Raw genomic sequence first — 22,199 nt, 5'->3', positions numbered from 1 at the left:
CTGGATGGCGGTAGGGGGGGTCGGAATCCCCTCGGCGGCGCAGCTAGCTGCGCCGCCTTGGAGGATTCCAATGGGCGGCAGTACACTGGCGGGAGCCCGCCAGTGTTGCCGGTCCGACCGCGTCGGAATGCCCATTGGAGCACCGCCGGCCTGTCGGCGGTGCTCCCGCGGTCCTCCAACCCGGCGGTCATGGACCGCCAGGGTTGGAATGACCACCTATATGTAATACACGCTTGAACAAGCCAAAAGGAAGAACTGAAACGGTTAAGACGTCTATTTAGAGAAAGTTGAGAGAAGTTTTAAAACAATAAAACACCTTCTGCTGAGATCTGTATATTTTAGTCTCCACTGATGTTAAAGTTTTGGCATGAAATGTTGCATTTTTTGTGTTGATGCTCATTTCCTTATGTTAGTGAGATTTCAGTCTCCTATTTGTAGAACTGTATATGTTTGTACAGATTAAGGTGTCCTTTCTGCCGAGGTCTTCCATATCGCACAAACATTTTCTTTTAGAAATTCTTTCCATCACCAAAAACCAGAAGATCTTATGAAGATTCATGCTACGATTGGTGCACCATTTATCTGAAAATAGGAGCCTATCACAGCATAATCAGGTGTCTTGCTGCGCAGCATTCAAAGTTATTAGGCCAGGAATCCTCTAGACCCAAACATAAGTATTGATGGGGACCGACTGCTGTCTGCCCCAGGAGCTCCATCAGTCTGTGTGAGTCCATAAGCAGAGCATACCTGTGCACGGATGCAAACATTAGCACTGGAAGTGGGTGTGCTGATATAAGTCCTCACTGAGCCCACCTTCACTTGTAGATGTTAGTTTATTATTCACCTCTTCTCTGGTCTGTTATGTGGCGGCTTCTTGGCACTTTAGCCTCCTTTCCTAGTGGATGGATATTCCTTGGGTATGGAGGACTTAGGAATACCTATATATGATCAACTATGGTGAGTAACTTGTATTTTTACTATCTGAATTTCTTATCTTTATTTCACAAGGTAGGTTATTGCAAGATCTATTGCAGTCCTAGTACATTTGACTCCAGTAATTGACCTAGAATCAGTTCATTATGCTTTGCCTATTTCACAGCTCTGAAACAGTAAATACTTTTTATGATCTGTGTTTTGTTTGAGCTCTCACTTCAATGGCATAACATCATAATGGCTATGAATGCCAGCTTTTCAACGCAGGTTCCTTAAAGACCTCAATTTATCTCATTGACCGACATCCAAATGGTGGCCAACATTTATCTCTTTCAAGACTTGAATACTGAAATTACTGGGTTTCCCCATTTCTCTGTTGCTGCACTCGAGCTCTTATTCATTTTGTAAGCTATCTTGTCTCCAGCTGTAAAGTCCTCATCTCACTTTAGTGGTTTCCCATTGGTACCACGACTGTAAATTGGCCTGTATCCTGTGTAAACTCTTCTCTTAAATCCCCCAAAGTACCAGTCTGAAAAACTAGTAATCTCAGGGGCCACTACATATCACACATAGTATGTGTCTAGATACACCTGCTTTAAAAAATAAAATAAAGCTTGGGCCAATCCCACAAAATCTGGAACTTGCTACCCCAAGAATCCTGTCTGGCTACATCACTCTTGATCTGCGAAAACACTTTAGATGACTTGTGGTATTTGCCATTTTTCAGCCTAGTCCGTTTTTGCTTTCCCAAATCTACTGCACCTGGTCTGATGCTGGCTATCAGCAACCGAATGTTCACTTTTTCCCCACTCTACGCCTGCTCCTTCCCACGTTTCTGCCCACCCCTTTGCCTTGGGGTTTGCCCTCACCCTTTGTCTCCTTAAGCTGAACCCTCGTGTTTTAAATATTTGCCCTCTGTCCCGTTGGGTACCGATTCTGTCTTAATGTTTTACTCAAATATTATCATGTTGTTTTATTCCGGCTCCGCACCCCCATTGACAAACCACCTTTTATTGACTACTGGGATTCTGTTAATTTCGCGTACTTTTATTTTCACATCACATTGCCCATTTACTTAAATTAACCTTGATGCTCAATAGTGAGTATTTTGACCTGTATCCATTGTATAGTTTGTAATGGTTCTGGGTCTTTTATATCATTATGCTAATGTACAGTTTATAGTTTTTGTTTACATATTTGTGTGTCACAGTCATGAAGCCTACTGTGCTTGCTTCTTGCTATATGAAGACTTAAATAAATGACTTACTGTGCCACTGTTTGTCAGGCAAGGTTCTTCATATGTTGTGCTAATGACCTTGGAGCTTTTTGACTCCGCAATATTGTGTAGGGAGGGGCTTAGTGGGCAAGGCATGAACTGGTATGCTTTGTCTTTTACACATCTGAATGATACCCTTGTGATGTTGCAGCACGTTAACTGCACACAGATGCATCTTACTTTCAAAATCTAATCCAGGGATGATATGATTGTGTTGTAATGCATTTATATAGCACTTTATTCCCCTAACAATACTAAAGAGATTTGTGGGCGTGTAACATGCTCCTCTGTTTGTAGTACCTAATTGCAAGGGACTTGGTTTGTAGAATGGCCTGTGTAAGAAAGGTGCAGTGTTGTACGTAGTGATCAGAGTTGTTCTTTTATTGTGAACAAAGTGGCCATACGGAGCTTAAGTTTAGAAGGTATTCCAGTTGGTTGGAAGTATGATGATATGCAGTATGGTTTATGCGGTGAATGTTGAGATTTGGGTGGCTGTGACTGCCCATACCATGTCGCTGCAAATGTGTAGCAATGCTTATGTGTGTTGTGGAGCAAAGAACAATGAGAGGAGAGTGGGAAATAACTTCGCACATGCTTGCTTGCTAGCACATACCATCCTTAAAGGAGATTTGGTCCCAAGTTCAGGGTGGAAATTACTGTCGGCTGTGTGGGCCCATGCCCTTACTGTGATGGCAGATAGCTCTTTCAGTTGCTTGGTGTTGACCTTCATCCGTTATGAATTTAGCAGGTATTTACTACCTTTCACAGCACTGGTAGTTTGGGATATATCTTTGTCTCTGTGACGCGGGGTGGAGGAAGTGGATTACGTACTGTAGCTGCTTTTACCTAAAAGAAGGCAATTTCTTATATACTTCCAGCCCGCTGGCGAGGAGGTGGAAGAAAACCCAGAGTAATTATGGAAATTCGATATCTATGATTTCTCACCAACAAAATGTAATACACCTTCATTGCTTTAGGAGGCATTTAGTTTAGAAATACTTAGATTTGCTTTTTTTGCATGGAAGGCAAAGGATTCACTTTCACCTTGTCTGGTGCTTCAGTTGTATGTTTGCTCTAGGCAGTCTTTCAATACATCTTGTACTAGATTTCTTCTGGGATTGAACATGGCGACCTTTTGGTGGAGACAGGAAAGGTTGTTCATGTTCCTATTCTTGCATTAAGGGTTGGTAGGTGCTGTATAGTGCGTTTTTGTCTTTGCATGGTGTAAAGCCATTTTTGTGGTCGAGCCTGCGAGTGCATGCGCTAGCACATGCATCTCACTGTTGTGTTCAGTGAAGGGCCTGCCGCTCACCCTTTGTTGGCCTGCATAGCACTCTTCTTTACAGCCGCGTAATTCGTCAAGGCACGTTCCCCTGTGTGGAGCAGGGGTCAAGCACTAATTGATATAACTCAATTAGTGCCCGTCCGCTGCTCCCAACGTGATTGAGGTACTATTTTGTTATAATTTTTAGTGCCCTGCAAACAGAAACCTTGTGACTGGCACAAAAACTTGCCCATCAGGACAAACAAAATTGCAACTTTTTTTTTTTTTTTTTTTTTTTTTTTTTTAAAGCTAACTTAATTTTATTTTGTCTTCTTTTCTCAGTTTCCACTCATTTTTAGGTTGAGCATTAGCATTCAGCCTGCTGTATAGTAAAGTATACAATAGAGTGGGTTCCAGCGTTTTGATTTGTTAGTTGCAGTGTCCTTCAAAAATCCTTGCTTGCTAGTGGTCAGTTCTGCCTCTTTGTCCTGCCTTTTTTCACTTTGGGAGCAGCACACAGTACTGTGTAATTGCGCTATGTCCTGTTTATCTCTTCTGTAAGGGACTTTTTTTTTGGCATTTGTCTGTTTCACCTCAACAGTGTGGGTGCTTGTTCAGTCCCTCCTCCCCACCAACTCCCTCTGTAAACATAAACCAACAGCAGAGGGGGGCTTTTTCAGGGCCAGCTCGCCCTCGCTCTCTTTATTTTCAGTCTGTGTGGCAACAAAAGTCCACTCAGTAATTTACAATGCTAGGAGCTCTAACTCGAGCAAACACAAGAGAATCTCATTCCAAATGCTTTTTTAAAATTGTTTCCTGCTCATTCGGTGCCCGTCGCTGATCTCGGCCACACAAATGAAAAAAATATGCAGCGCGATCGCGCTATGTAAACCCCAGCTCTATCGCACTGAGGTTTTTTTTCTTCTTTTCATTAGTGTGGCAAGAAAAGTCCAGTTAGGATTTTACAGCGGTAATATCTTTAACTCGAGCAAATGCAACACCGTTTCATTGAAAATGCTCGTTTTTAGTCTTGTGATGCGCTTTTCACACTGGCACAAAGCTTGATTTCCTGCCACTCCTTTCACAATTTACCAGCTGTGAAGACCAGCATCTGTTTTGATCTTACCCGGTGAATGATGAGACCAAACCTGAAATATGTGCGGGTTCCACCCGGATGAAAGACATAGAGGAAAGACTCCCACAGCTGCAGCCTCTACCAGTACAATCCCCTAGTAACCTGATCGGTCAACTAGGAACGATGATCAGGCCATCCGTCTATACGTATACAATGTGTTGCTATAGACAAACCAAACTGGACTATTTGACCGTTTAGAACATTCATGTTCCCTTTCAAAATGTGTAGCAGTCTATTTGTAGAAACTATTTTTAGAGCAACCAAACCTATTCCTTGAATTGTTGAATGCAAACTAGATAAGTATGGGAAATCACACAGAAATTAAGTTCACGGATTTTGATGACATTCTTAAAAATCTTAGTGTCAGTCCCGTAAAAGTTACTCAGAATTTAAATATGGCCACTATGTTTGATAAGTCTAGCCTGTGGCCGACACTACTGTAAGGAAAGCATCACCCATGTAAGGAAAAAAAGTGGAAGTGTGAGCCCCTTTTGAGTAACGGAAAAGCGTAGAAATGCTTATTCGAAGCGCCCATTTAGTGGGCAGAGCAGATCTTTTTGAAATTCTGCATTCCCACCCAAGTCGCATGCATTTATACATAAAATTCATCACATCAGCGATCACCAGGGAAGAGTTTTAACTACTGTGTGCGAATTAGCCTGCAAATAGTTATTTGCCGAAATATAGTCACGATCGGTTTGTCTTTATAGCTAATGTGGGCGACACATGTGTCCTGTTAGATGTGGCACCCGCAGTGAAAAGTTTGAACCCCTTATACACTCGCATTACTGATCTAAATATCAGAATTTTGCAAGCCCAGTTATGAAAAGTCACAGCAAAATGACGCACTTTCTAAAACAACGTCATGAGCTGCACTTTCTGTATTGCTTTAGAAGTAGTAATTAAACTCAATAACTTCCTTTCAAAGTATTTAAAAAAATATATATTTTGTTATAATGGTTTTCAATGTTAATACAGCGCATCTAGATTACGTGACACGGATCTATATGAAATACTCTTATCTCTTTACCTACCACTTTTTATACCGACCAGTCTTATTTGGGGAAGTAATGGTGTCTTCAATTTTCCAATTTGAGGGATTGTTTTTCAAATGGACGTCAGATATGTACGTCAATTAAATAACTTACAATTTACAGAAAAAATATGCCTTAACTATGGTTAAATTTAACACAACCACAGTTATCATTGTATTTAAGTGATAAGGTGTCGGGTGGAGTTTTTTTTCTTTTTTGTTACTCATCAGATATGTTGTAATTACATCTCGTCTACAGACAGCTTTAAGCAGTTTGTTGTTGAAGACCTACTTTGGAAAATGATAATATTTAAGTGGGGTTTCGGTCTGTCCGGTTGTCTTTTATTATCTAGATCACTTACTTGTTTGTTTTTCAGTTATTCTCCTTTCCCCTTCAAGTTTGCCCCTCACCTGAGGCATAGTTTCTTAAAACCTTTTTCATTAGATGAATTGTACGCTTCCGCTGCTCACATTTATGAAAATACTTTTTTACTCTCTATGCGCCCCATGGAGGTGGGGGTGCATGTGTTATTTTTTATTTATTTATTTTGCGTGCATCCTCCCTGCTGTTTCCCCTTCAAATCCTTCCTTCCCATCCCCTTGCTCTGTGTACCCTGACATTGCTTAACCTCTTTTTACTCTCTAATTTTTCAAAATGTACTTCCTTGCCCCTCCAATCCAACATCTTTTGCGCCTGCTAAGTGTTAGCGTCTTGGTAGCCTGCTCTACGCGTCCTTCTCTGTTGCTCCCCATCTTCTTGTCATGATATTTCCTCTTTTTCCAGGGCCTGGCAACTGCATTGTGTTGTGGGGCAACTCTTTTACCTGGTACTCTACTGGACATATTTATTTTCCTTTTTATGGGTGAGTGCAAAGCGCTCCGTCCCATTCTATAATCTCTCTTTGGGCTTCCAACCACGCCATGTCACGTCAGTCACTTCCATTGATTCGGGGGCTTGCCTTTTAAAATCCGCTTGCTTTCATTTGTGAAAGGCATGCATACGTCATGTTTTTAAAAGGGGGTGGAATTCTTCCACATTCTTGCTGTCTTGCCACTGATCACAGGAATAGCATAATCTCCTTGTGAAGATATTCATTTGAATCCCACAATTGGACATTTTAATCTTTACATTGGTGCGCCCATGCTTTCAAGATCACCTGTTGATCTTGTATTCGTTTTTTAGTTTTGGATATCCAGCTCATTACTAGATGGCATCGTTTTTATTCCTACATCACACAACATCCTCCTTAATGGGCAGTTGATAACCCATCTACTTTTTTTATTTGCGAGAATGATAGCTGTCAAAGGGAATGGTTTTGCGATATTTGGCCCTATTTTCACTTTTTGCTGCAGATAAAGGAAGAAGGTAAATGGAAGTGCTTTAGTTATATGCAGGGCCACTGAAATTATGTGGCAGAGAGGACCAAATTATGAAGCTGGGTTGACCAATTTATGTGGCGAGAAAAGTCCAGTTATGCTTTTACAACGCCAATACCTCTAACTCTCACATTTGCGAGACCTATTGCATTGCAAATGCTTGTTTTGTTTTTGCTAGTGAGCGCTGTTGTCTAAAGATGATAATTAACTTGTTCAAAATGTGCGAGACCTATTGCATTGCAAATGCTGGTCATCACTTGCTTTTCATGAATGTCTTTAGATGAAGAAGGACCAGGTAGTTCTGCATTGTGCATTTTTAAGGCGTCCCATTTTAAGAACCTTCTAACTCTCACCAAGGGTTTGTCGAGTATTGTAGGCTTTTGAACGGTTTGGTTGCAGAGCTCTGCATTTTGAACATTTATACAAACTAGAAAACCCTCGGGTTTCCTCTTTTGATTTGTTTTGCAAGTATTGTTGCGAAAACGGATATAGCTTCGAAATCCCAACTTTAATGCTTGATTTTGGAGTAATTGAAATGTGGGTGCATTTTAGCGCATGATATAATATTTTTTGTCCCAGATGCCTAAAATATTTAAGTACTGAATATCAATGCTTTGTGAATTCCCTTCCACAGGACACATTCAATGGTCCAGCGGTGGGTATCTACCAGCCCTTCGGTAACTTCCATCCACCTCAGATGGGAGGAAGCGCGCCACTGATCCCCAGCAATCCCCCAACATACGAGTCTGTAAGTTCCTGAGCTTCCCATCATGCAGCAGAGAGGAAACGGAAACAGGGCTCAGGGAAGGCTAAGGATCCTTTATATTTCACAAATGTGTTCTACCACTACTCACTAACATTCCCGTACTAACAAAGTTTTCATAACTTAGGGGAACGAGTATGTCTCGGGTTGTACCACAGAACTGATACCTGCATCCCAGCATGCTTGAGAACATTTTCATGCTTAAAAGATTTCTTGCTTTTGGTGGATATGGGCCCCCCATTTCTGCTTCCACTTCATTGTCCATCTTTGAACTAAAACGCTTTTTCTTCTATGCCCTTTCATGCTTCATCTTCAGCTTGTTTTTTGTACCCCTTCATGTAGTTTCTTTTTGTAATGTGCCCTTTCTAATTACTGTGAACTATTGTTCCCACGGTTAATATTTAATTATGCTGTCTCCTGTGTTCTAAGCTTTATGCCGTTTGCCTCTTCTGATGTCTGTCTTGGTTTACTAGCACAGCTTTATGCATGGGCTCTATTCAGTGGGCAATGTAACCTTTCAAGAATTGCTTGCTTTTTAAAGTGATCATGTTTAGCTCCTAAGAATCCGTTGGGGAAGGGGAGGCGCTATAGTGCCAAGCATAGGATTTGAGAGCAGAAAGAGGCATTTGGAAGGTAATGTTAGGTTGCTAATTCTACAGGTTTGTGGATGTGGTGAAGGGAATAAAGGTAGCTCACAGGTCCTGGTATTCAAGCTGGGAAGGATGATGAAGTTATAAGGCATGGGATCATTTGGTGGGAGGGGCAAAGATATAGCACTTATAAGACCCCTTGTCTTGTGCATTTGTATTTATTGTGACAGATGAACCATCTCAGAGAAAAGAATTAAGTTAAGAGTGGTCCAAGTAAGATGTATAGACTTATGCTTTTTATTTTTCACAGGCAGTAATATGTGCTCTTTTTCAGATTAATGATCTTAAAGCTGACAAAAATGTCTCTTCTCAGCAGGATGTTGGTGAGTACATGCGCTTCATGATGGATAATAGTTGCTTTCATCCCTCTTCTCATCATTGATGTTTTGTTTTCTCCTTTAGTCCATTTGACTTCTGCACTTGCATCCTGTTTACCACTTTCCTGTGACCCTAATCGCTGTATTGAAACAAATTTACCTTTGCTGTGAGGTTCATTATAATTGGTACCGTATTGAGTGATGGGAATAATCTCCACATGTAAGCTTGTAAAGGATAAAGATTTTGAGACGGAACACTTGTAGCAACAGTGTTACCCAACATTCTTATGTGCAAGATCTACGGACAACTTGTAATACTAGGAGAAATGGTTTATAGAGTGTTAACAGGTAAAACATTTACTGTTGAAAGAACTGCCAAAGTGAGCTCAAGGGATATGACAATGTCCCATTCCTTCAATATTTAGACAACGTTATTATATTTTAATCTCAGTCACTTTGGGAGCAGCATAAGTTAAGTTTAGAATTGGTTTTCATGCAATATTCTAATCAACGTCCGCAGAAGTGACCGGCATTGCCTGCAGGGGACTCCAGGGCACAGGACCCACTGTGCCAGGAGGCGCCCTGGTGGCCAAGCCTTCAGGTGGGAGAAGAGCTGCACCAGGTGCTACAAAGCACCAGAAATATTACGGTTGAGCGAGCCACTTGCACAAGTGACCAGCATTGCATGCAAGGGACTCCAGATCCCAGGACTTACCACCCAGTAGGTGCCCTGGTGGCCATGCCTGCGGGGTGGGGGTCCTGCACCAAGTAGTACAAAGCACCAGAAGGATTCCCGCTGCGCGGGACGCCTGCACAAGTGACCAGCATTGCCTGCAAGGGAGTCCAGGTCCCAGGACTCACTGCACCAGGAGGCGCCCTTGTGGCCACGCCTGCAAGGGTTAGGAGAGTTGCACCAGGCGCTACGAAGCGCCACAAGGATTCCCGTTGTGCGGGACGCACACAGGCAAAGCCCGGGCCAGGGCAAGCCTATTCTGCACCAGGAAGAGGCAGGGCCCATCTCCCTTGGTCCTGTGAAAGGATATCTTTAGACTGGTAAGAGCCCTTTACTGCTTAGGCTTGTGTCAGTGTTTTAAAACACTGATGTTTTTTTTTATACACTGTACACTAGCAAGTTGTGTACCTTCAGCTCTGAGTGTTCTTTCCACGCTACAAGGGGTTGCGTTGTTTTTCAGGTGCACAGGCTTGATTCCTTACTGTGATGTGGGGATATTTTGACGCCCAGGGACGATGCGTTGAAAATCCTTGACACCCTGGTAGAAGAAGCAGGCGCTGAACGCCTTCTTACCAGCCAGGACCCTGTTAGCCAACCATTGGAAGATAGCAGGGGCATTCTAAAAGCCAGAGTGCATCACCCGGAACTGGTAATGTCCCTCAGGGGTTGAGAAAGCTGACCTCTCTTTTGCCCCCCTCAGTCAAGGCAATCTGCCAATATCAGGTTGTCAAGAAAGCGCCTAGCCTGTCAGTGAGCTTATCAGTTCGGGGGATGGGGTGTGCATCTTGGTGACGGAATTGAGACCTCAGTGGTCCAGACAGAACCAAAGTTTTGGTTTGGTGCCCTGTGGGGCAGCCTTCGGTATCAGCACCACTCGGCTGGAGCAGGGACTGTTAGTGGTTTCAGTTACCCCTAAAGCTAGCATCTTGGCAACTTCCTCCTTGATGCTAGCCTTCACCCTGTCTGACAACCTGTAAATTTAGTTCTTTACAGGGGGACTATCTACTGTGTCAACATCATGTTCGCACAGATGTGGGGGTCCAGGAGTGAGGTGAAACGGGGAGGAAAACTGTTTCAGTAACTGGTAACAGTCAACTTGCGGATCGAGATTCAGGGTGTCGGAGAGGTTGACACCCTCCACTGACCCATCACTTTCCTGTGCAGAGTGGAGGTCAGGGAAAGGTTCACTCTCCTCCTCCACACCTTCATCTGTCATGCTGACTTCAGACCTCTCATAGTAAGGCTTCAGTCTGGTTACATGGAGCACCCTTAGGGGGTTCCTAGGGTTCTGAAGGTCTACCAAGTAAGTGGCCTCCCCCTTACGCTCCTTAATCTCATATGGGCCAGTCCAGCCATCCTGGAGAGCCCTGGGCTCTACTAGTTCCATGACCCATACTTTGTCTCCAGGTTGAAACTCCACCGAGTGGCCTTCTGGTTCTACCAGCATTTCATTACCTCTTGACTGGCCTCAAGGTTGCTTTTGGCTTTTTTCCAGAAGCGGTTCATCTAGTTGCAGAGGACCAATTAGTTGCTGAAAACATCCTTAGGGGAGGTGGTAGGAGGGGGGTTGTGCTGATAGCTTTCTCCCACCCCTCCTTGACAATGAAAAGGCCCCCCGACAGGGTAGCCATAGAGAAGCTCAACGGGACTAAAACCATTCCCCCTTCTGGGGCACCTCTCTGTAGGCAAAGAAAAGGCATGGCAAGAGGACGTCCAGCTTATGCCTCATGGCCTCAGGTAGGCCTGTAATCATGCCCTTCAAGGTCTTGTTGAACCTCTCAACTAAACCATTGGATTGTGGGTGATGGGGTGTGGTGAACCGGTAGGTTACCCCCACACGCATCCCACATGGACTTCATGTATGCCGACATGAAGTTAGTTCCTCTGTCAGACACAATCTCTTTGGGGAACCCAGCCTGGGTAAAGATCCCCATCAAGGTTCTAGTCACCCCTAGTGCAGTCTCCATCCTCAGAGATTGTCTCTGGGTAGCGGGTGGCATGGTCCATCAAGACTAGAATGGACCTGTTGCCCAGGGCTGTCTTTGGGTCCAATGGACCAATGACATTGATGCCCATCCTTTTAAAGTGGGTGCCAATGACTGGAAGTGGGATCAGAGGAACCTTCAGCGCTTTCCCTGACTTCTCATTTGCCTGGCATGTGGGACAGGCCCTGAAGAATATATCTGAGGCTATCCTCATTCGGGGCCAATGGGTTACAAGCCTGGCAAAGGTCTTGTCTTGCCCTAAATGTCCCGACATTCCTGACAGGACATTTAGGGCAAGATAGCTCATTCTCCCAGTAAATTAGGAGATCTCCAGAAGCTTCACATGCTGCATGAGCTGAGGCCTGTTGCCTCAAATCCTCAAGAGTGGGACACTTTCTGCGCTCTGGAGAATTTCTCCCTGGTGGGCCCACCCTCACCTTGCCAGCCAGCTAGCTCCGGTAGGTCACCTGGGACGGCAGTGTCCTCCCCCGATTGACTCGGGGGGGCCTCCTCCTCAGGGACCCCGTCAACCTCCACCGTGGGAACTTCTGGGACCAGTTTCCAGCAGTCCTTGCCCCTCTCTTTGGAAGCTCTCTGGGCCATTCTTCTAGGCTCCAGAGGCCCTTGACTTCACTCCCGGGCAGCCATGGATCATGTCGTCATACAGACCCACTCAGGCAATCCCATCATCTCCAAGTGAGACCTGAGCTCTACCTCTCTCCAGGTAGTGTGCTCTAGGTCATTGTCTAACAGACAATCTACAGGCATGGCAGGACTCACAGCTACTTCCAGAGTACCAGAGCACCCCCCCCCCCAACTCAAAGGAGCCACTGGTAGGTTGCTCTTGAAATTATGACCCCCCCCCCCCCCCAAAATACCTTTTTGGACACCGGTGCTAGCCCAGAGGACCGCCTCCTCAGCAAGCTGCCTGGGATCAGTCTGCTTACTGTCAACTAGGTGCTGGCACAACTTTGTAAAACAAATACTGAGCATATGCTCTCTCAGGATTAAATTGTACAACCCAACATAATCACTGACTTTGCTGCCCCACACCCAGCCATTCTGATGGATACAACTACCTGTGGATTCCTCACCTGATGAATACTCCCATGGCGCCAGCATTTGACGGAAATCTTCTTACTAGTCTCTGCACGTCGACGAGGACGTCACTTTAGCCCACGCGACGCCGTCTGACGTCATACAGGCAATAAGAAGTCCTCGCCGACGTGCCGATGACCGTTCCCTTTTTTCCGTGCATTCGAAACGGTTATCTTCGAGGGAGTTACTGTTACCTTCGTGGTTACAGTGTATTGTCTGCTGCGTAGTCTTCTCTGCGGTAACAATGTCTCAGAGGAAGTCGGGTTTCAAGCCCTGTCGAGAGTGTGGGGGCAAGATGTCAGTTACAGATCCTCACTCCGACTGTCTATGGTGTTTGAGCTCCGACCACGACGTCTCGACTTGCGATTCATGTCAACACATGAATCCGAAGGCCCTCAAAGAGCGCGAGGCCAAGTTATTCATGGCAAAGTCAAAGAAGAAGGAGAAACATCATAAGAAGTCTTCTTCGCCAAGGTCTCACCGGCGTCATCGAGACTCCCGGCGCCGTAGAGACTCACGACGCCACTCCAGCAAGGAGTCTCGTTCGAGGTCACCTTCGGCTCGGCGTCGGAGGACTTGGGAGGTCAGCCCCACGGTCACGCCGCATCCATCGACGCCGTTGCCCTCTCCGGCGTCACCGACTTCACCTGGTCAGGCGTCAGTGATTGAGGTGGTGCAGCCTCTTGTGTTTTCTCCGGCGTCGCAGACGTCGAGGCCGGAGTCGGGGTCGCCCTCGATCCAGGCACCCCAGTATCCGGCTTTTCCCACTCCTGGAGCCGATAGTACCGCGTTTCTTAATGCGATGTATACCATCTTTCAGCAGATGGCTCCAGGAGCTGCTCCGGCTGGTCCTTCGGGGCCCTTGGCCTTTTCGTTGGGTGATCCTGCGCCTCTTCGGCCGGCACCCTTTATGCCCTTTCTCCCTTTTGGGAATGTGGGCTCGGCGCCGGTGCCGGCGTCGGTGGCCGCTCCGGTGGCTTCGGATGTTTCGGCCCCGGAGGTTGCCCCTCCGTCGAAGTCAGGATTTTGCCCTGTGACTCCGGTTGGTCCATCGGCTCCTGCCGCGGCGCCGAAGCTGCCTGTGGCGCCGGACGCGGCGTCAGATGCTTCTGGAGATCGGCGCCGTTCTTCGACGTCGGCGGAGGCCATGTCGACTCCGCGTATCGAGGAGAGACTTCATTCGAGGAGGCGTGCTCTCCGTCTTTTAGAAGAGCAAGAGATTGAGGACTCTGGAGACGGACTGCATGGTCTGGATACAGCCAGTGGGCTGGACACTTCCCCTGAGTGGGACCTTTCATCTCCAGGGGAATATACGGAGGAGGCTGCTTCCTTTCATGCTGTGGTGAGGAAGGCAGCGAGCTTTTTGGACCTGCCTTTGCCGGTGGCAGAGGCAAAGCAGAATTTGCTGACAGAGGTATTGCATCCGGCCTCTGCTGCAGCTGAGCCTCTCTTGCCATTTAATGAGGCTTTGCTGGATCCGGTGTTGGAGGTGTGGAAGAAGCCGGTGTCTTCCTCGGCCGTTCATAGGGCTGTGGCCAGGAGGTATCGAGCTGCACCATCTGACCCTGGCTTTCTCTCTAGACACCCTACGCCGGAGAGCTTGGTGGTGCAAGCCTCCTGTTCCTCAAAGTCAGCGCCTGGTTCCTTCCCGACGGTGCCTGGAGACAGAGACTCCAAGAAACTGGATGCGCAGTCCAAGAAAATATTTTCGTCATGCAGTTTGGCGTTGAAGGCCACCAACGCCACGTGCATTCTGGGGAGGTACATCCATGCGCTGATGGATGATATTTCGTCTTCATTCACGGAGCTTCCCCAGGGTCTTTTGGATGTGGTCTCGGACGCCCAGGCTGCCGCGACCCAGATTATCCAGTCTGGGCTGGACACGACCGACTCGGTGGCCAGGGCGATGGGCACGGCTGTGGTGGCAAGAAGACAGGCCTGGCTCCGAAACTCAGGGTTCTCTGCGGATGTGCAGTCGACCCTGCTGGACCTCCCGTTTGATGGGGACAGACTGTTTGGAGCCAAGGCAGATTCAGCCTTGGAACGATTTAAGGAGAGCAGAGCCACAGCCAAATCGTTAGGACTGCAAGCTCCTTCTTCCTCTGCCTCTTCTAGAGTTTTCAGGAGGTTTCGGGGATTTGGGCGTGGCTCTTATTCCTCTTCCTTTCGGGGGAGGTTCCAGCAACCCGCCTCTTCCCTCCCCTATAGGTCATTTAGAGGGAGGGGGAGGGGTGGGGTCCGTACCAGAGGAGCCTCTCAACAGCACTCTGCCTCTTCCTCGTCCTCTGGAGGGGTGCAGCAGGGGAAGCAGCCTTAGGCTTCCACCGTCTCCCACTCACTCCTCTCCTGTAGGGGGAAGATTACAGCGTTTTCTCCACAAGTGGAAGTCTATCACAACGGACACTTGGGTTCTCGGCATTGTGGGAAAAGGCTACGCCCTTCCCTTTCGGGAGTTCCCGCCCCTCATCCCGCCCCGCCCATCTTATTGTTCAGAAGAACACCTCCTGTTGCTAGAACAGGAGGTTCAAGTCCTCCTTTCAAAGGGCGCGGTAGAGTTGGTCCCAGAGCAGGAAAAGGGTCGAGGTTGTTACTCAAGATACTTCCTGATTCCCAAAAAGGATGGTCAGTTGAGACCAATCCTGGATCTGAGGATCTTGAATTGGTTCCTCAAACAGGAAAAGTTCAAGATGCTGACCCTAGCACAGGTGCTTTTGGCGTTGAACAAGGAAGATTGGATGGTGTCTGTCGACTTGCAGGATGCTTACTTTCATATCCCGATACTCAAGTCGCACAGGAAGTATCTCCGGTTTGTGGTAGGGTCGCAGCATTATCAGTTTGCGGTCCTCCCGTTTGGTCTTACTTCAGCACCTCGAGTCTTCACAAAGGTGATGTCAGTGGTTGCGGCGGAGCTCAGAAGGAGGGGGATAGCAGTATTCCCTTACTTGGACGACTGGTTGATCAAAGCCAAGTCCCCGGAGCTTGTGTCGCATCATCTGCAGTCAACAACCCAGTTGTTGTTCGACCTGGGCTTTTCGGTGAACGTGCCCAAATCTCACCTGGAGCCCTCTCAGCGCCTCCTGTTCATAGGGGCAGTACTGGATACAACATTGAGTCGAGCCTTTCCTCCGCCTCAGCGGATTCAAGATATTCAGGAATTGGTTCCAATGTTTCGAAATGGAGCGGTAGTTCCAGTCCTCAAGGTCCTTCGTCTGCTCGGTCTGTTCGCCTCCTGCATTCTGTTGGTCACGCATGCTCGCTGGCACATGAGGGCTCTTCAGTGGTGCCTCCGAAGGCAGTGGTCTCAACACAAGGGAGATTTAGAAGGTACTGTCAAGATCTCCAGAGATGCTGCTGTGGAATTGAAGTGGTGGATTGCGGGCAACAATCTTTCACAGGGGAAGCCGTTCGCGCAGTCGCCACCAGTGGCCACGGTAATAACGGATGCCTCCACCCTAGGATGGGGAGCTCATCTGGGGGATCTGGAGATCAAAGGGCTTTGGTCTCCAGAGGAACAGGTGTTTCATATCAATCTGTTGGAGTTACGGGCTGTACGTTTGGCTCTCAAGGCCTTCCTCCCATCCCTTCGTGGTCAGTCGGTACAGGTCCTGACGGACAATACTACCACGATGTGGTACATAAACAAACAGGGAGGAGTAGGGTCGTACCTTCTCTGCAGAGAAGCTCTTCGGCTATGGTCCTGGGCAAAGGACCATCAGATTTGCTTGGTGGCAAATCATCTGGCCGGGGTCTTGAATGTACGTGCGGACAGTCTCAGTCGCCAATTCTCGGCAGACCACGAGTGGCGTCTCCATCCAGATCAAGTCTGTTTAATCTTCCAGATGTGGGGGTTTCCTCGGATAGATCTGTTTGCCACTCGGGAGAACGCGCATTGCCCGTTATTCTGCAGCCTCCAGTATCCGATGCAGGGAGCGTTGGGAGACGCGTTTCAGATAACCTGGTGCGACCAGTTGCTTTACGCGTTTCCCCCCATACCCTTGATTCCTCGAGTATTGAGGAAAATTCGCCAAGACCGGGCCCAAGTCATCTTAATAGCTCCGGATTGGCCAAGGAGGGTATGGTACTCCGACCTTCTCCAACTCTCACTGTGCCCTCCGCTCCGTCTCCCTCTCAGGGCAGACCTCCTCTCGCAGTCGCAGGGGCAGGTTTTACACCCCAACCTCCAGAGTCTGCACCTACATGCTTGGAGATTGAACGGGGCAACCTGAGTTCCTTCTCTCTCCCGCCTGATGTAGTGGATGTTATCTTAGCGGCCAGGCGACACTCCACTAAATCTATCTACGCTAATAGGTGGTCTAAATTTGTTATGTGGTGTGGAGAGAGACAGATGGATCCCTTACATGCTCATCTGTTACATGTTTTGTCTTTTGCACTGTCTCTAGCGCAGAAAGGTTGTGCAGTAGCTACCATTAAGGGTTATTTGTCGGCCTTGTCAGCCTTCATTTGTCTTCCAGACCAACCATCGTTATTTAAATCCCCTATTGTTCTCAGATTCTTGAAAGGTCTTCTGAATCAATATCCTCCAAAACCATTCGTTATGCCTCAATGGGATTTGTCCTTGGTCCTGACTTTCCTTATGGGGTCCCCTTTTGAGCCTATGCATTCTTGCCCCTTAAGGTATTTGGTTATTAAAACAGTATTCCTGGTAGCTATAACATCTGCAAGGAGAGTGAGTGAGTTGCAGGCCTTATCGGTTAAACCCCCTTATATAACGTTTTATGGGGATAAGGTGGTGTTGAGGACCAAGGCTGCTTTCCTTCCGAAGGTTGTTTCACCCTTCCATTTGGCTCAGACAATCACTTTGTCCACGTTTTATCCTCCGCCTCATCCTTCAAAGGAGGAAGAAAGACTACATCGCCTGGACCCAAAAAGGGCGTTGAGCTTCTATATCGACAGAATGAAGGATATCAGGCTGGAGGATCAGCTGTTTGTCGGATACGTGGGCAAGAGGAGAGGAAAGGCAGTCCACAAGAGAACACTCTCCAGGTGGGTTGTTCTTTGCATTAAAATCTGTTACTCTTTGGCAAAGAAGGATCCGCCTGAGGGCATTAGAGCTCACTCCACCAGAGCTAAGTCGGCCTCTTCGGCCTTGGCCAGGGGTGTTCCTGTGGTTGACATCTGCAAGGCCGCAACTTGGTCGTCCCTTCACACTTTTGTGAAACATTACTGTTTGGACTCTGAGGTCAGAAGGGACGGTCATTTTGCACGGTCAGTGCTGCAGGATTTCTTGGTTTGACCATTTAGGCACCCACCGCCGGGCGTGGTACTGCTTTGGGACTCTATTCATCAGGTGAGGAATCCACAGGTAGTTGTATCCATCAGAAGAACGAGTTACTTACCTTCGGTAACGACTTTTCTGGTGGATACATTAGCTACCTGTGGATTCCTCACGGTCCCACCCGCCTCCCCGTTGCCTTTTTGGTCTCTCCAAGCAATCCTTGAGTGTGCTCCTTTTGGTATTCAAAGTTGCAATACATTTTGCATGTATGATGTTTGTATATATGTGTATATTTATATATAAATCTATATATATATTGGGTATATACATGGTTCGTATGTATAAATATATTTATTTGTTTAAAAAAAAAAAAAAAAAAAGTTATATTAAATCTATAGCTATTTTATTGCAATGTTGTGTGATTTACAATATTAAGAGATGTTGCTTTGCTCTTTCATTGCATTGGGTTATTATTATTATTCTCATGCACGTAAAAAATGTTGGTACTGTCATCGGCACGTCGGCGAGGACTTCTTATTGCCTGTATGACGTCAGACGGCGTCGCGTGGGCTAAAGTGACGTCCTCGTCGACGTGCAGAGACTAGTAAGAAGATTTCCGTCAAATGCTGGCGCCATGGGAGTATTCATCAGGTGAGGAATCCACAGGTAGCTAATGTATCCACCAGAAAAGTCGTTACCGAAGGTAAGTAACTCGTTCTTCTGTGCCTTACTGGAAAAATCAATGAAGTCTCCAGAGGATTGGTTGGGGAGCTTGCCACTGTCCCTGAATCTTTGGCGATAGTTTTCAGGGGTCAGTCCAAATTTGGCAATTTGACATCAAAATGGTTTTCATGGGAGTGTACTTGTTCTGGTCTCCAACCTCTGTCAGAAGTGTGTCCCTCCCAAGTTTAGGCACGCGCTTCTACAGACCCACCCACCCCAGTGCTCTTCTGGAAACCCATGTGCCCTCAGTGCAACTTCATAAGCAGAAAACCACTTGTCAATGTCATCTCCCACTACATAACTGGGCACCAAATCCTTGGGTATACGAACTGTCTTCATCAGGTACTTTACGTATGCTGCCACCACTACTGCTGGACTCAGACTGCCTTCCCTTGGAGTCCAGCTCTTTTAGGCTCAGTTCATGAGCCAGAAGTAGTTTCTTTTCTGCCAAGACTCTCAGTGCCTCTCTCTCTGCCCTCCTATCATCGGCCTCTGTTTTTAATCTTACCAACTGCAGCCTGAATTCTCTCTCATTTCCTCTGCGGTCAGGCCGTGACTTCAGAGACTGCTTCCTGGTTTAGCAGCGGGCACAAATTCAGGAGGGTCATCCCCCACTGTTGTTGGCAGCTCCTCTGGAGAGCCATCGACTTGCGCCCCCAACTCATTATGCTGTTGTGAGCGGGCTTCTACGCAGGCCCTCAGCGCCTTTTGGTACTCCTCCTTCTTGGTGGCTCCACGGGTAGGTACCCCCATCCCCTTGCAAAAGCCCTTCTGCTGGTTAACTGTGTATCCGCTCCAGCTTAGCCTGATCAAACTCGCCAGCTTCACTTGTGGATCCAGCCAGAGACATGATGTATAGGATTGATTAAAAAAATGTCAAGGGAAACTGCAGCAAAAAGAAACCAAATCAAGTTGACCTCTAAATGTGGGTAAGTAGAGTACACGTAGATATTGTATGGCACTGCACAAACTGCTGATCACCAATGTTAGAAATGGGATCTCTAGTTGGCAGAGATATACACCCTTGTCCAAGTAGGGACCACAACTCAAGTCAGGGTAGGTCACAACACAATCCAAATTATCTTGTGCCCACCCCCTGGTAGTTTGGCACTGAGCAGTCAGGCTTACCTTAGAAGGCAGTGTGTAAAGTATTTGTGCAATACATCATACAGTAACACATTGAGAACACCACAAACATACCACACAGGTTTAGAAAAGTAGATAATATTTATCTGAATAAATTAAGGTCAAAAAGACAAAAATCCAATATGCACAAGTTGAAATATCACTTTTAAAAGGTTTTAAAGTCTCAATCCTTAGATATCAATAGTTGTTGCTTTATAACACACCTGGGATGCGTCAGAAATAACGGTGCACCGGGACCGCAAAGACCGCAAAGGAGGAGATCTGTGGAAAAATAAGGTGTAGCATTGGATTTTCCGGTGCGGCACAGACGATGTGCCATTTGTTTTCACGCTGCAAGGGATTCATTGTTTCTCAGGTGTGCAGTCTTGGTTCCTCACTGCTATGCAGGGATATTTTTACACCCAGGGACGATGCATTGAAAATCCTTGATGCGCTGGTAGAAGGAGCAGGTCCCTCGTCGATCCGATGCAAGGCAGGCGCAGCTTAAAATTTTCCATTGGTGCTGCATCGTTCTGGTTGGCGGTGCGTTGATTTCCCAGCCACGATGCAGGCTTTGCGTCAATTTCTGCAGGCATTGCGTTGATTTTCGAGCACAAGGAGTTTCTTGAAGAAGTGAAGTCTTTGTTGGTGCTGAGACTTCAGAAACAGGACCCAAGCTCGATCCAAACCCTTGGAGAGCACTTCAGGAGAAAGGCAGAGTCCTTCCAGTAGAGTCAGAGGCCAGCAGGGCAGCAGTCCTTCTCAGCAAAGCAGCCCAGATGAATCCTTGGGCACCCTGGCAGTTCCTCTGACACAGTGCAGGTGTAGGTCCAGAAGTGTCTGATTTGGTGTGGTCAGAGACCCAGTTTATATACACATATACTGTCTGCCAGGATCCCTTTGGGGGTGGTTATCAGTCCTTTGTGTGGGCAGGCCACTGGCCTTTGAAATGTGTGAGCCCCTCCATCCTTCCTGCTCAGGCAGACCCATTCAGTATGCAGATGTGACTGAGTGTCCTGTGTTTATGGTTGTCTGTGTGAAATGCACAAGGGGAGCTGTCAACTAGCACAGATCAGACGTGGGTTGGAGACCGGCAGTAAGGCACTGATGAAAAAGTGCAGAGAAATACCTACTTTCTAAAAAGTGGTATTTCTAAAAATAATATTAAATCCAACTTCACCAGCAAGTAGGATTTTCTATTATTATTCTGGCAATACTAAACATGATGGGTCCCCTCCTTCCAGATCAGAAACTATTACTTAAACGTATGTGAGGGCAGTTCTAATGGTAATCTGTGATAAGAGTAGGCCTTACAGTAGTGGAAAACGAATGTTCGATGGCATCTGTCGCTGTAGATACGCATGTTCTGCAATAGCTCGCCATCTGGTGTTGGGCCGGAGTGTTACAAGTTGTTTTTCTTCGAAGAAGTCTTTCGAGTCACGGGACCGAGTGACTCCTCCTTTTGTCTCCATTGCGCATGGGCGTCGACTCCATCTTCGATTGTTTTTTTTCCGCCATCGGGTTCGGACGTGTTCCTGTCGCTCCGAGTTTCGGAACGGAAAAAATTAGTTAATTTCGGAAGATTTTCGTCGGTATTGTTGCGTTCGGGATCGGCGTACTTAGATTCCACACCGCATCGAAGATCGAAGAGCTCCGGTGCCCTTCGGGGTAGTTTTTCGATCCTCCGTCGGGGCCTGGTCGGCCCGACCGCGTGCTGAAGAACGCCGATGGAACGGACCCCGTTCCGTTTCTGCCCCAAATGCCACAATAAATACCCCTACACAGACCAACACTTGGTCTGCAACCTGTGCCTGTCACCTGAGCACAGCGAAGACACCTGCGAGGCCTGTCGTGCGTTCCGGTCCCGAAAAACACTCCGAGACCGTCGAGCCAGAAGACTTCAAATGGCGTCCGCACCGACAGCCCAACGGGAGTTCGAGGAACAAGAAGAGGAAGGTTCCTTCTCGATCCAAGACTCAGACTCCGAAGGATTCGACGATACACAAACCGTGAGTAAGACGTCGAAAACCACACAAAGAAACATTTACAAGGCCCAGGGGACGCCACTGCCACCAGGCCATGGCTCGACCCATAAATTCGGTGACCGACCTTCGGCACCGAAAAAGGCCCAAACAGTGCCGAGATCGTCCGACTCCGGTCGAGACACAGGCACGCAGCCTTCTCGGGACCGAGAAAGTGCTGGAGACAAGCCTCGACACCGAGATGCCGGTGTCGACACGGCTCGACGCCGAGACAGCGGCACCGAAACAGATCGACGCCGAGAGGTTTCGGCCCCGAAAAGGAAAAAAGTCACCTCGGAGCCGAAAAAACACGCAGACAAAGTTTCGATGCCGAAACAAACTGCAAGCGACCCAGCTTCAGGCTCTTATACAGAAGAGCACTCGCTAACCTCCCAAATGCAAAAGCATAGGTTTGAGGAAGAGCTACAAGCAACTGAAGTGGACCATACGCAAAAGCGTATCTTCATTCAGCAGGGGACAGGAAAAATAAGCACCCTTCCCCCCATTAGGAGAAAGAGAAGGTTGGAGTT

The 22,199-nt window shown here is 47.2% G+C and overlaps 1 protein-coding gene across 1 annotated transcript in view; it reads left to right on the top strand.

Moving 5' to 3' along the window:
- The window catches only part of IST1 (IST1 factor associated with ESCRT-III), a 138,359-nt gene that overhangs the window by 107,806 nt on the left and 8,354 nt on the right, over positions 1 to 22,199 (top strand). Inside the window, exons 8-9 of the mRNA XM_069216798.1 lie at positions 7,653 to 7,766; positions 8,706 to 8,754. Coding sequence (XP_069072899.1) covers positions 7,653 to 7,766; positions 8,706 to 8,754 — 163 coding nt within the window. The remainder of the gene's footprint in view (positions 1 to 7,652; positions 7,767 to 8,705; positions 8,755 to 22,199) is intronic.

Source organism: Pleurodeles waltl, chromosome 12 (genome assembly GCF_031143425.1).
Source record: "Pleurodeles waltl isolate 20211129_DDA chromosome 12, aPleWal1.hap1.20221129, whole genome shotgun sequence".
Classification (NCBI taxonomy): Eukaryota; Metazoa; Chordata; class Amphibia; order Caudata; family Salamandridae; genus Pleurodeles; species Pleurodeles waltl.
The sequence above is the reverse complement of the archived record's forward strand: the minus strand, read 5'-3'. Positions and strand labels throughout refer to the sequence as shown.